Genomic DNA, 14890 nt, shown 5'->3' on the forward strand with positions numbered 1-14890 from the left:
GTTCTACTCCTCTTTCTCCCTCATACCCTCTCCTTTCTGCTTCCCGGGGTTGGACACTTTCACAGCTGCAACCATACTTATGGATCTCTCAGGCTTTGCTGTAACAGGGCCTGGCATTCCCTGGGTACACCTTTCAGAGGTGGGCACCTGCTTCTAAGCAGCAGGTTGGGTCAGAGGGAAAGTCAGTTATCAGAGGTGGTTGCGAGTGCAGGGTTCTAGCCTCATTTCTCAAGGATTGCTTGTTGGTGGTTTAGTGCTGTGAAACAACAAACAAAACAAATCGAAACCCACCAAAACACCAAGGGAAGTCTTGCACAGCAGAGGAACACGTTTACTTGTCAGTTCATGGCTTCAGTACCCAGCCCCACAGCGTTGTACATGGTAGTGGGGTTGGGTAATGCCCACAGTGCCTCACTCTGGGGGAAGGCAGGGAGGTGGGCAGGAGGAAGGGCATTTAGGAGGACAGGGCTTGGCGCAGGGTTTGGGAGGGCAGCATGAAGGGGACGGCGAGGGGCAGGGCGGGCACTTGGGTGGTGCTGGACACTTTTCCCGTGGGCACTTTTCAGAGCAGCGTTGCAGCAGCTTCTTTAAACAGCTGGGCTGGCATTTGGACTCACACTTTTGTTCACACTTGGGATCGCAGTTCTTGGGCTCAGTCTTGGGGTCATTTGATTTACTTTTATCATCACTTGACATTGCTTCTTGATTATCTGAGCCCTGCAAAGAAATATGAGATGGGTCGTAGGTGGGAGAGGATTCCTACAGGCTTCTTACAGCTTATCCTTTTACTTAAGAAAGTCTTCCCTGGGATGTGCTCAGGCTCTAGATCATCTTCTCATTTAGGGCCTTGTATGAGTTTGAGAATGCATTTCTTAATCTCTCCACCCTTACTCTGCTTTCTTTTCACTTATTCTTGCTTCCATGCCATAGACTCTAGTAGGAGTTCTTAACCTAGGGTTTTGGACCCCCCACGTCCCCCACCCCACTGAAACTGTATTTCAGTAGAGTTGGTGTCTCTGTAACCTCAAATGTTGTATTTAGTTCATTTAGAAACATGATTCCAAGGAGTCCCTAAGTTTGACCAGATTGCTCAAGGCATTCATGGCGCAATAGAAGTTTCGCTGCTCTCAGGCCACTTCCCGTTCCTCCAAAGATAGATGGGAGGTACATTAGCAGACTTGGGGGGCCTAGGACACTGCTTTCAATCCTGTGTCCCACTCATGTCCCCTAAACCTTGAGAATTGCTTTCTTTACTCGAGACCATGGGAGGGAAAGCAATTTAATCCCTGCCATGAGTGGGTTCCCATGGGCTACTCTAGAACTTCCCACTCCTTTGCCTCCATCCAGATTCTGATAAATAATAGGGTAAGGGAAGAAATCAGGAGATGAACCATGAAATTTCAATCTATCTAAAAATCTGAACGACAGAGCCACAAAATATGATTTTCCGAAGGGAATTCCTTTTCTCCCCTGTTGCGTTTTGCCCTGAGCTAGGCATTTCTATATGGACAGTTTAATTCCTAGATATGGACAGGGATTTTCAGTCCCTCACAATACTTCAAGTTGGATCTAATTGGTTATATTTCTTTGATTTCTTTTAGCAACATAAAAATAACATTTTAAATTTTGTTTTAAAATCAGTATAGCTCTCTGGGGAGGCATATTATTAAGCTGAACTCTAAAATTGTTGAAACCCTGTTCCAAGGTGAAGCACACACCAATTCTTACCACTGAAAATAACAGGAAACTTTCATTCAAACATGACTTTCCCAACCCTGCTCAGTGTGTGGTTACTTCAGGTCACTCCCAGGAAAGAAGAGGCCAAAGACTGGCCACTTCCACCTGTCCAAATGCAACTTACCCCTCTGTGTTGGTGGTGAACTTGACAAGCAGTTGAGTCAGGTGGATGTTACGGCTGTGCTGGGGAAGGTGGATTTTCCCTCTGGTTCCTCTGCCCAGCTCTGAGTAAGCTGGGGGTGGGGGCAGGGGCAAGGACCTCCACTTATGAGGTCATTGTAGCATCATCGAGGGGCGATTGTTGTGTGACTCCAGAGCTCCCAGCACAACTCACCAGCCCTGGACACCAGAATAGAGGCATGATGAACCATCCCCCGCTTGGCTGTCCCACCCCTCCCTAGACCCCTCAACATTCAGGCCGGTAAAATGAGGCTGCAGTGAAGGGTCCTAGGCTCTGAGGATGGGAGGCTCGTTGTTGCTAGGAGCAGAAAAGCTGGCCCACTGTTAACACATGGTCTCTAGCCACCCCCAAAGTTTAATTCCTCTGAACCTGCCCCTTTCCCACCTTTTTAGGACAACAACCCTGAATTGATCACAGCCATTTCGACATTCTTCTTTTCTTTATTTTTCTAATGTGAGATTCTGAAACCTCTTCTTATCACTCCACACAATTGGGTTAGCCCCAGATCCTGCCTTAGGGCAAAAAGGTTTGCCTCTCAGAATTCCTTCCTTACATTTTTTAAAGGCCTGACCAGGATCTTTGTGGTTGGAATTGGGGTGTTTCAGGAGTGGCAATGGGAGGCTGGAGTGAGAAAGGTGGGTAGGCTTAGTTAGACACAGGGTGCCTGAACTCAGGTTTAAGAGGTTCATCCTGGCAGTCATCACGAATGAATCACGAGTGACTTTAGATTAAAATTGTGACACAATTGTGCCTAAGGTATTGAAATATTAGGATGGATTGGGAGATGGGGTGGTAAAGTAAAAGTTGAATGAGACTTTTAAAGAAATTATGAAAATCTCCACATCTGAAGGAAGGCAGTCATGGGTCTGGGTGCTCATGAGAAAGGCCTCATTAAGCAGGCAGATTCGTGGGACTTATTTACTCACTGCAGAAAATTAAGAATTGAAGATGGCTCCAGAACAAAAGGGCTGCTTCCCAATGTACTAGAAGCCAATGCAATGACACCAGCTTTTCGAGAAAAGAAAAGCTTTTTACTGCAAATCGACCATCAAGGAGACAAGAGTCCCGCTTGAATCTGTCTCCCTGTGCTGGCTTTTACGGCAGCAATTTTATTGGGAAAGGTTTAGGGATTAGATTCTGGGATTGGTAGGTGATTGGTGGAAGGAAAAGGGAGGTCTGGAAAAGTCCTCGGGCATGGGAAGTTATCTCTTCATTCTACCTCATGGGTCATGTGTGCAAATTCGAGGAGAGTCAGTATGAAATGTGCAGTGGAAATCTGTGACATCAGCACGCTTTTTCTGTGCAGACTCCAGTCTGCCAGTCTGCCATATTGGCTCCAAAGACTTCAGCCAATTTTGTTATCTGACAAGTGGAGAAAGTTTCAGCATTTTAGCAAGTTGTTCTTTTTTTAAAATCTGCCATCATGTAAACTCAAGAATTTGTGTTAGTCGCTAGTTTCTTTAACTCTTTGGGACAATGTTTCACCAGGTTTTGGGGTGTTAGTGTTACTGTCAATGAGAGCTGAGGAAACAGGGGAACAGATTTGTGCTAAAAGAATATGGGTTTAAGTCTGAGAAGAGTGTAGTTAGAATGAAGGCTCTTGGGTGGTTACTGGAAATATGGCTTTGGTCCTTGGGCCACTGGGGAGACCTGAGGCCTTCAGTTTATTTCAGTTCAACAAGTGTTTATTGAATAGATGATCATGAGATGGCAATGGAGAAGCCTCATATAGGGTTTATTCACAAGGATAAATAATGCCATATTCAATGAAATCTCAGATGAACCTAAATAGAAGGGGAGAATGGGTTGGGATTTAACCCCCATCACTGGAATAATCGATGTTAGAGTCATAGCCCTGGTGCAGCCCACTCCTCCCACAAGAATTTCCTTGTTCTTCCATAATTTTGTTCATCAGCTCTCTCTCCTCAAAGTGATTGAGAAGCAGCTCTCACCCCCATCTCAGGAGACCCAGCCTCGCCTGACGTTCAGCTCTGGACCAAAGCTACCAATCTAGATATGGAGATGGCAGTCATTTGTGACAGCAATGTAAAAAATGTGGTGACTTCTGCTAGCCATTGTTATATTTCTCTTTCTCCTTTCTTCCCTCTCCTATTTCTTGCTCAAGTTCTCAGTGAATGAAAGTATACCAGTCACTGGACTCAGTAGGACACCATTTGCCCATTATCTTTCTATTATTTAAAACCCTCCTTTGTAAAGGTCAGCACTCCTGGCAGTGTTACATTTGGTATCCCAGCTACCAGCCTTACCTTTCACTTAGGGTTTGGTGGCTAAGTGATTGCCTTCCCTGGCTGGAAGGAAGCACTACTGAGACGAAACACAGAACAGGCTTCTTAGGCTGCTGGGCCTCCATGAGAGAGACTGGAAGAAGAGATAAATGTCAAAGCCCAGCTTGCCTAGATTAGGGTTAGAAGAGGACTCTGAAGTCAGATTTCTAGGTTTAAATCCTGCTTTTGCTAGGTGCAGTGGCTCACGCCTATAATCCCAGCACTTTGGGAGTCCGAGGTGGGCAGATCACGAGGTCAGGAGTTTGAGACCAGCCTGGCCAACATGGTGAAACCCTGTCTCTACTAAAAATACAAAAATTAGCTGGGTGTGGGGGTGCATGCCTGTAATCCCAGCTACTCGGGAGGCTGAGGAAAGAGAATCGCTTGAACCTAGGAGGCGGAGGTTGCAGTGAGCCAAGATTGCCCCATTGCACTCCAGCCTGGGCAACAGAGCAAGACTCCGTCTCGAAAAAAAAAAAAATCCTGCTTTCATCCTTTACTTGCTGAACAACCCTAGCAATTTACTTAACCATCCAGGTCTCAATTCCTTCATCTATAAAATGATATAATGCCACCATCATCTTAAGATAATGTATAATTTACGTTGATCGCTCATAACATGCCAGGCATATTTGCAAGTGCAAAACCTACACCCTCATCAATTATAGTGCCTCACCAGACTCATAGAATTGTAAAGACTGGAGATGCCATGTATGAAGTACCCCCCAAAAATGTTTGTTATTCATATTAATTATTGCTTTTGTCAACACTGGCCAGGTGTCTTCATTGGTTTGCTGAACCTCTCTCTCTGTGTCTTCATTTCTGTCTCGTTCTCTCATTCTCATTTTCTGGTGTTGGCCCTATAATCCCACTTCTCCAACTTAATATTTTCCTCAGACCTCTTCTCCATAGCGTTTTTTTTTTTTTTTTTCCTGGCCTTCCAGCCAAAGGTCCTGGTGGTGTTCACAGTAAGATTAGATATTTTAGTATTAACTATTAATGGACGATTTCACTTTTGAGTAGGAAGGGTGGATATCAATGTTATTGATAAAATATAGTAACTTAATTTAGGCCAAAAAGTCATTGGGCCATTCAGTGGTTCCTCTGTGTGTGTCCGAAGGCCCTGTATGTCTGCATATTGTATCAGCCCAGGGACATGCTATGAATCAGCAATTTCAACTCCATTAGGATCCCCCTCACTGCTTTTTTGGCAAAGTATTTCTATTTTTTCCCCTGCCTTTTTCTATCTCTCTGTGTAATTCTTGTTGAACAAGCAGAACCTGCATGATAGTCAGAAAGCAACTCTATTTCTTCTCTTGATGCCTCTTAAAACCCTCTCTATGGGGCTGGCTCTTCCCTTCCTCTTGGAGTGAAATCTCTAGCAGATACCCTTGACTTTTAGAATCATGCTAAGAAATAGCACGATTTCTTACTTCTGGTTACATAAAAATCACTTCTATTTACATAAAAAATCTTATTTCAGTAATCGGAAGGTCTTTCCTTGAATGTTGGATTTCCTTTTCTTTCCTGCTTGGTACTATTGCAGGAAGGAAGGCTGCACGGAAAAGAAGAGTATCTTCTCTATTAGCTACTAGAAGTTTTTAATCTTCTTCCCTTGCTCACCCAGCTACCTCTTGTCCACCCAGCTACCTCTTGTCCATTTGGGTAGGGGCTGCAAAGGAACGAGAAACAAAGACCTGAAAACTTTGTGAACTGGCATAGGAGCTTTCTGGGCTTGGCAGGTGCTTACGGCTGACCTTTCTCCTGTGGAGAACTTGAATGTGTTCTTCACAGACTCTCCCCTCCCTGCTAGCTGGGTGTTGGCCACGGTTCTTTAATATGACAGGCACGTCTGCTTTGTCTAGCTGTGCATGGCTCCTGCAGCGCCTAGGCATTGGCAAGCTCTCCTACAGCTTCTCTTGGCTGGTATTCCTCATCTTCACCTCCTGGACAGGATTTTAGACAATCTGGACAGCCAGTTTTCCCGCCCTTATGGCTCATATCTGGCCCATGGGAACCAGTTATATATCCTCCCCTTTCACTGTTTATCAATCACCATTGGGTAAGTTTTTCTTGATATTTGTGTGTTTTTGCTCATTCATTATATAAAGGGGTAAGAATGTTCTATGAAATCCTCATGGATGTGGTTCAGGGCTTATCCTATTTGACTTTACCGCAGTATTTGATACAGTTGTGTCCTATATTTTACCCCTCTTCCTTTTTGGTCCTCTGTGACGTGGGTAGTCTCCCACTTACAGCCTCATCTACTCTCCTTCCTGAGCCCTTTCTCCTCTGCTGAATCCTTTCAACATCTCCTGCACCTTCATTTTTCACCCTTGCTGCTGATATTATTATCCACCATTGCTGGAAGTATCAGCTCTGCATAGAGAATCCCAAAGCCCACCCTCTTCCCTGAGCTCTAGGTCCCAATATTAACATCCATTGGATGTACTTTGGTACCTCAAGCTGACTTTCCAAAATCGGAGTTCAAAACCTTCCACATCTTCCCTAACATGCCCCTCTTGCTCCTCTTATGCACTCCAACTCTGTGAATAGCATCCTGTCCACCAAGATTTAACCGGAAACCTGGGATCATCCCAAACTCTTGCTTCCTACTCAACCTCACACCAGACGTGCTACCAGGACCTACAGATTCTACCTCCTGAGCCACAAGCTTCTAAACCAGGCTGTGTTTGGGAGTTGTAGGGTATATTGCTCTCAAGTGGGTCACCCATCCTCTCACAGTCATGGTTGCTGCCTTTATTGTGGCATCATCATTACAGGTATCCCTGTCTCCAAAGAGTCCCACCACTAATTCAACTCCCAAAGCATTCCCAAAGTGAATTTTATAAAACAAAAGCTTAATTTTACTATTGAATTTAAGATGAGGCCCAAGGATTTTGGTTGGGTCAACAAACTCTTACTAATCTGGTGTCTACTTCCAGCTCAGTCTTCTACTTTTACCATAGATTCTGGGGTAAAGCTACTTGCCATTTCCAAAATATGCTAGACTTTTTAATTTTTTAAAACTCTGAGTTTTTGCTCTGCTGGCTGAGTCCTCCTTGTCTCCTCCTCAACCTTGAACTCATAGGAAATTCTCCTTGGGCATGATTTCTCTCACCTTCCCAGGCTGTTCGTTGTCTTAGCCAAGCTCATTAAGAAATTTTTATCCACATATTTTGTAGTTATTTATTTCCCGATCTGTTCTCTCACATGATGTAGTGTAGAGATCAGGAACCAATTACTTTTTTAAATGTCTGTTTCTGCAGTGTCCAGTGCATGGCTCGGCACGTGTTGGCCAGGCAATAGTTAATGCTTATTGTCAATAAGGTGATGGAATAATATTATTTCAATGGTTTTGCAGTTGCTTTTATTTCTAACTGGAGTATCCCCCTCTTTTTTGCCTTGATATTTATTTATTTTTTATCTTCCAGATACAACTTGAAAATCCCGCCTTTCAGGTGGACTGCCCTGGTCCTCCACCCTGCTGTAGTTAAGAGATACTATCTCTGAACATGCCTGACATGCTCCCCACGGATTGACTCCCCACCTGTTCCGCCAGGGGGCAATGCTGTCTCCTGTCTCACACTGTGCCCTAATCCAGGAAAGGGCTTTCTTATTATTCTTTGCATCTTTAGTGCTGGACCAGGGCCTGACATATAATAGATGCTCAATGAATGTTTGGGGAATAAATGAATGGATATACAAGACAAAGTTCAACAGGGGAGGTAAGAACCAAATAAACTATCTGTCAGAGGAGGGAGATCCAACTTTATGGAGAAAGAGATCTATTTCTCAGGGTCGGCTTCCAACATGAATGTATCTGTATGAGGCCCAGAGATTCCAGGAGGCAGGAACTGCTGGGCTGTTTAGGCTGAAAATCCCAGATCATGTTGAATTTGCCCAGGATACAGCCACTATCTGATCCAGGCTCCCAAGCAGAGATGGACTCAAGTGTTGGGGAGTCTCCATCTCCCCTTCCCTGCAGCTGGGGTTTCTCTTGCCCTGCACCTCCTCTTCACTCCCCAACATGAGCCTATGCGCGTGCATGCACACACACACTCACACACACACACACACATTCTCTGCCTCGTGAGACCCTCTTCAGGGGCACTGAGGAGGACACAGGATGGGGTGGACTTGGCAGGGAGGTAGCTGGGCAAGGCACAGTAGGGAAGGATCCTGTGGTTAGATGGGAGTCATTCTCTTGAGTGAAGCTCTACCCCACTCCGCTGTGGAGTCCACGTTCTACCTGAGAGTTCTTCCTAAGGTGCCCACCAGGCTTCTGTTTCCTTTTTCCTCCTGTGACTCCATCACCTTCCCAGCTACCAGCAAGCGCAATAAACTGGGGGCCCACTGGGGCAGATGTCTTAATGGAGAGAGCCGAGATGAATGGAAAATCCCTCAGCAGGTTGTGAATACCTTCTGCAGGCTCAGGGCACAAAGCGAGAACTCTTTGCATAGGTAAGGAAGGCAGTGAAAAGCACTTCCTTCACTGAGTGTGGGATCACAAAGTCAGGAAATTTGGGGGAAATTTTCACATGATTTAAAATAGTTCTTGTCAATTTCTTAACCAACTTTACAAGGTCTTCATATTTTTTAATAAAATGGGAGGCAGCACTGTGTTTCCCTAATGATCTTCTTTTGCCACAGGAGGCAGCATGGGCTGGAACAGTAGCAGCTGGAATAAGCCGCTTTATCTAATCAAACTTTAGCTAAGATGTGAAAATAACCTAAATGTCCATCAACAGATGAATGAAGAAAATGTGGTGTATACACATGATGGAATACTATCCAGCCTTAAAAAGGAAGGAAATTCTGCCTTATTCAACAACATAAATGGCCCTTGAGGACATTATGCAGTGAAATAAGTCAAATACAGAAAGACAAATACTGCATCATTCCACTTACATCAAGTATCTAAAAATAGTCAAATTCAATAAATCAAAGACTGTAACAGTGGTTACCAGGGGCACGGGGAGGATGAAATGAGTTATTAATCAACAGGCATAAAATAATTAAGTAAGATGAATACCTCTAAAGATCTGCTGAACAACATTGTACCCGTAGTCAACAATATTGCATTGTATTAATACACTTACAATTTGTTAAGAGGATAGAGCTCATGTTAAGTGTTCTTACCACAAAAACATAAATAAATTAAAAAAGAGGATAAGGAAGGGGAAGGATGGTACACCTGGTCCCCAGGAAGTTCCTGAGTGTACTTTTGTCTAATTCTTGCTGTTTTCTGGGAAGGATCTGGGAGGAGTCACTCACCACCTATGGAGGCCCAGTGGCCTGGGAAGGTCTTCTCCTTGGTACTCATGAGAGTTGGGGTCTTGGGGGCGGTGGGGTGCTCAGGGTGGGAGCACGAGGGAAGGAGGTGTGTGTGATGAGTAAGATAGAGTCCCCGTGCCTCTAGAGGAATGGAAGAGCCATCTCAGCATGTTCAGAACGGGCTTAGGAGCAGAGTGAGGGGGTGTCAGCTCTCTTAGGAGAGGAGGTGATGAATAAATGTTGTAATTGTCTTGATTGAAGCTGAAGGATTGGAAAGAGAAAATTCTTAAGACTTTACCATTGTCCAAAGCAGTTTTTCTTTCTTAGAATTTCAATCATCCTTGCTAGTCAAGACCCCCAAAATGGTGGAACCCAGGGGTACAGAGAGCTAAGGAAGGAAACTCCATAGTTGAGATGCCTTCTTGAGCCAGCAGGTGGCAGTAGTGGTGGTGGAGGAGGCAGCAGTTAGATGGACTGACTGGTCCTGACCACACTTGTGGTCAAAATAGAGAATGGAAAGCAGGTCTGCTGTTCATGGCCCACATGTCCAATCCTTGCTGTTGTCTGGAGGAGGAGCTGGGAGGAGACCATTGATGAACTGCTCTCAGATTGGTGGTCTATGAAGGTATCTTTCCCTTTCAGTAGATGAAAGGTAATTTCTGGACTTTGTGGTTCTAGAAGAAAGAGATTGGAGAGGGTGCAGGGAGCAACATACTGCCTAGATGCTGGGGGAAGAGAGGCTTCAGAAGAGCCTCTTTGGCTTTGGTGGTATTCCTGTTAGTATGGGGAGGAAGTCCACTTCTGCCAGCTGTGGAGTACAGAGCAGGGCTTGGGGGCCCAGGAGGGGACTGGCAGGGGATCTGGCACTGCTACGGCTGCTGCTAGGTTGTCTTTCCTGTGTTGATGATACACTGCAAGAAACAGGAGATAAACTTTTATGCTTTAGTGACAGCAGTGGAGGAGCTTCCTCCTGAATGTTCACATGTGAGACATTCCCTCTCCTCTCCCTCATTCTCCATCCTTGCGGACTACGACCTTCACTCCCACTCACTCACTGCCACGATCAAAGCCACGGTTGCCTCCATGGAGCACAGCACTCAACCAAGGGGAGTGTCTCTGGGGCTGCACCAAGGAGCCGATGCCTGCCCATGTCTACTCCAACCTCAGAGGGCTGAGGACAGTTGTGGATGCTGCTGTCTAAGACAATCAAGCTCACATTGCAATGATTCAGAAAAAAAAGCAAAAAGTTAGGGAAGCACCAAGACAGAGTGCCTGTTAAAAAATGGAAAACGGAGTAGGGGAGTTTTAGTCTGAGGAAGAAAAAGTTTGGAGGAGGGAGCACAAACCTGCACATAATTCAAGGTTGTCCCTAATGAAGACATGCTCCCAAATGTTCCAGACAGTGGGAGCAGCACGTGTGGGTGGAAGTGGCAGGAGGCAGGGAAGAAGTTGCTACCATCCTCTTCTCAGGCCAGTAGCAGCACTTCCTAAGTTTATCAACTGGCCCAGCAAATGTTTAATTAAGTGCCAACTAATCTTTTGAAGGCCTTTTGGTGGAGAATAATTTAATGAGAGGCAGGACTAGGTGACTTTTAGAATGTCATGCAAATTTTTCTGCGTTTTGAGCCATTCTGTTAATAGTTACACAGACATTTTGCCTTTTCTCCTATTATTGACTGTTTCTCTTCTTCATCTATGCTATTCCTAGTTACTTTAAAATCTGATCTCTTTTTTTCCGGAGGTTAATACATGCCAGTTTGAGTTGGCTAACTAAAGAATCAGAATTGAACATCAGAAAGAGTAAAATTCCCAGGCCTTTGTTACCCTAGCCTGGGTACAAGTTCAAGATGATGCAGAAGGAGGAGCAAAGCATGGGGATCCAAGAAAGTTAAGTTCCACTTCAGGTCTAAGAGAATCATGTCTGTGATCTGTATCTTTGGTTTCTTCATCTACAGCTGCCATCTTGTGGGCTGGAGCATGGTGGCCAGGCAGTATGCAAGGGGCTCTGGTGTCCATACAGCCCTCATAGACCTGCAGAGGTATTATTGCTCTAAGCCCCCAGTGGGGTTCCAGTTTGATATCTTCCCTGGATGGAGATGTGGGAGTGAGAGAAAGGGATATGGAGGCAGGTCCACTTTACTCAGCAGCACCTCAGGTCTTTGGGACATCCTGGTGTCTGAGAGGAGTCAAGCAGAAAGGACTTGCTGAGCTTCTCATCTCCAGGAAACAGTGCTTCTACAAGGATTCCTGGGCTGGGTGTTTAGCATCTATCATATGCCCCCACCCCAATCCCACCATCTCTTTGAGGGACTTGAAATGAAATCACTTAACATTAACTCACATCACCTCTAGCGCTGCACTTTAGGATTAAATGAAGTTTAAAGTCACTGAGCCTCTCCCAGAGACTAGACCCTGTGTGTGCGTATGCATGCCTGTGTGCTCATATGTGCATGTGTGTGCATGTGAGTGTATGCGCACACACATGTGTGAGGGCAGCATAGGGGATGAAGATGCAGAGCACCCTGGACAAACACTCTGCAGTCTAGGCAAGAGTGAGCGGGGTCACTGATGTTGAGGCACAGAGCTAAGTATGGGGAGATATGACTGAGGTTTGATCAGTGTGCTGTGGAAATCCATTTGGATGATAGGTGGGGGTGAGTGGGTCACAGAAAACCTCCTGGGAGCTATCACCTCCAGGGATGATGTAGAGGGGATTCTGTCTCTTTCTAGGTCAATGCATGTCGACCCTCCTGTGGCAGTTTATCCAGTATTTTGTTCTCTAGCTGCATTTGTTTATGGATACTACATCCTTTTCTTCTCTTCACCAGGAAGACTTCCTGGGCTGGTCAGTGGGTCAGAAGAAGCTCTGCCTAATCTCTCAAAATAAAAAAACGGAAACCTAGTCCTGGTGTGTGCCTCACAAAGGACACACCTTGTGCTCCTTGCCAAGGCATAGCCCAGGTAGCTCCGATCGTTTGATTCCACTAGTTCCCAGGTGGTGGTGCTAGAAACACGTCAGTGGTTTGGGGCTGGCCAGTGGATGATGGATGGAGGTTCTTAACTACCCAGGCAATAGTGTCAGCTTAAAGTTTATTTAAGAAATTCTGCTTGCTAAACTTAAAAAAAAGACTTTAAGCTGTGGAATTTGTAGAGAAAAATATATTCTACATACCTACAATGCAAAGAGCTTGAGAAAAATTTAGGCCCAGGAGAAGAGTTTAATAACCAGATTTAGAAACAAGAACCAGAAGCTCTAGTCTCTTTGTTTCAGTCTGAAATCAACTAGCAGGGACTTTCCTGTGCTCAGTGAAAGGACCCAGGAACCTATAATCTTGACTAGGCAAAAGGGAAGTGGGTGCAATTTGGGGGGACTTTCCCAATCCTACTATAAAATTAGTTCTTATCCTTTCTCTTCCACCTCCGCTCTTGATTGTTCTTAAAATTTTTTATCCTTCATGTATATTTTTCAATTGACTATGATGTGATTTTACCTCCATGGAAATAAGGGAGAGGCTATTGTGTAGCTGGTGGGGGGAGAACTGGGAAATAATATGATTAGATTCAAACTTCCATAATCACTGAATGTGATTAGCTCCCAAGGAAACTCCTGCTGGTTGCACTTTGGAATACAAGGAAGAAACCCAGATAGGAACCCAGGAGACATCCTCTGCTCTGCCTTCTTCCTCACCTTCCACGTTCAATACATCATCCCTCACACCCCCTGTGCCTGATGGAGGCCCTGGTCAGATCAGCCTAATGGTTCATGCAGCACACGTGTATCCCCACTGCTGCAAGAGACAACTGAGGAGGCTTCTCCAGAGAGCTTCAGTGTCTTATTCTCTTTGTTTTCAGGTTTTATAAACTAGATGCTTTCTAGGCATTGTTGTCAATGGTGGTTGAATGATGGTACAGAACTCAATTTAGCAGTGCTAAATTGGTTCTGATTAATGATTATGGAATTAAAGGGCAGAACTTAATTTGGCTGGATAGTTAAACAACAGGCATAAATAAAACCCACAAGTAAGCTGAGACCAAGGAGAACATCCTCAACCCACTGAAACTTGTGCTACTGTGGTGTGTTGTGCTCTGAGACCCTGGAGGCCTGGCCCACAATCATGCCCTAGACCAGTGGTTGTCAAAGTGTGGTGTGGGGACCTTGGGGTCCCTGAGATGCATTCAGTAGGGTCTGCGAGGTCGAAACAATTTTAATCATAATGCTGATATTATTTGACTTTTTTACTTATATTTTTTCATGAGTCTATGGTAGAATTTTCTGGAGAGTAGATGATATGCAATGACATCATCACTCTGCTAGCTAGTGCAATGTCTACTTATGTAAAATGTGTTTAAAATTTTCTAGTTTTAATTTTTAATACAAGAAATATCAATAGATGTAAATCACGTGAAGAAAATCTATTTGGGGTCCTTATTAATCTTAAGTGTGTAAATTACTTTCAAGACCAAGTAGTGTGAGAACTGCTGCAGTAATAACTCTCTCTGGGGTCCATCCCCAACAGACTGGGCTCCGTGCAGAGCCAGGCTCACAATTCTGGTCCCAGATGCTGAGTGCTCACACATCTATGAACCTTGCAGGGCATGTCACGTGCTCATCCCTCCTGCAGCCTTGACACTGATGGCTCCTTCGTCCACTCTCCTCACCTCCCCTGCATGGCGAGTCCCTAATTAGAAATGGATAGGTGCCTCATGTAGAGGTGGGCCTGTAAGCAGCTGAAATCAGAGACTGAGACTGGGCAACCAGAGAGAAAAATAAGACCTTCTGGCTTGAATCGGGTCCCCTTGTCACTCTTGGGTGGCCCCTGATTGCCTCTAGGGTCCTTCCAAGGATTTCCCATTCAGTCTCCACTTTCCTCCACAGGCTCCTTTGTCTCTCTGTGACTTTTTTCCATCTCCAGCAAGAGAGCAAAGACATGGTGAGTCAGGGATACATATGTTTGATTGGGAAGCAGAGAGAGAGAAAAAAAAATCATAGGTCTTGGAATAGGTTCAAAGTCCAGAGGAAGGGGTGAGCTTTATTAGGATTTATGGAGATTATTAGGGAGAAAATACAAACAGACAATGTCATTGTCTTCATCAAAGAGTGTGGAGCTGTGCTGTAAAGAATTCTGGAAAATTTTTCATTGATTTAAGCAGTTTTCATTTGTTAATTTTTTTTACAATGTTTGCTCCTAGAAACCTTAATGAAGTTGTTGAATCCCATTGAGGCAGAGAACTGAATGTTCTGTGTTCTTGCAGGAATCTCATATAGCCAGCAGAAGGCAGTGTGGTAGAGAAGGTAGCAGGTGGAAATATAGCATATTTGGATCACAGGTGGAAGGTTTGAAAACGTGGCACTCTGTCTAAACCATGTTGTCTCCTGGGTGAAAAGCTGGGAGGGGTTGTCGATTCAGGG

The 14890-nt window shown here is 44.9% G+C and overlaps 1 protein-coding gene across 1 annotated transcript; it reads right to left on the reverse strand.

The window, feature by feature from the left end:
- Positions 1-305: 305 nt before the first annotated feature.
- Positions 306-1963, reverse strand: LELP1 (late cornified envelope-like proline-rich 1). The gene is made up of 2 exons (XM_011937952.1): positions 1862-1963; positions 306-717 (listed from the first exon to the last, which is right to left on the reverse strand). The coding sequence occupies exon 2, from the start codon at positions 694-696 to the stop codon at positions 412-414; it is 285 nt and encodes a 94-aa protein (XP_011793342.1). The 5' UTR covers positions 697-717; positions 1862-1963; the 3' UTR covers positions 306-411.
- Positions 1964-14890: the final 12927 nt, after the last annotated feature.

Source organism: Colobus angolensis, unplaced genomic scaffold (genome assembly GCF_000951035.1).
Source record: "Colobus angolensis palliatus isolate OR3802 unplaced genomic scaffold, Cang.pa_1.0 Scaffold169, whole genome shotgun sequence".
Classification (NCBI taxonomy): Eukaryota; Metazoa; Chordata; class Mammalia; order Primates; family Cercopithecidae; genus Colobus; species Colobus angolensis.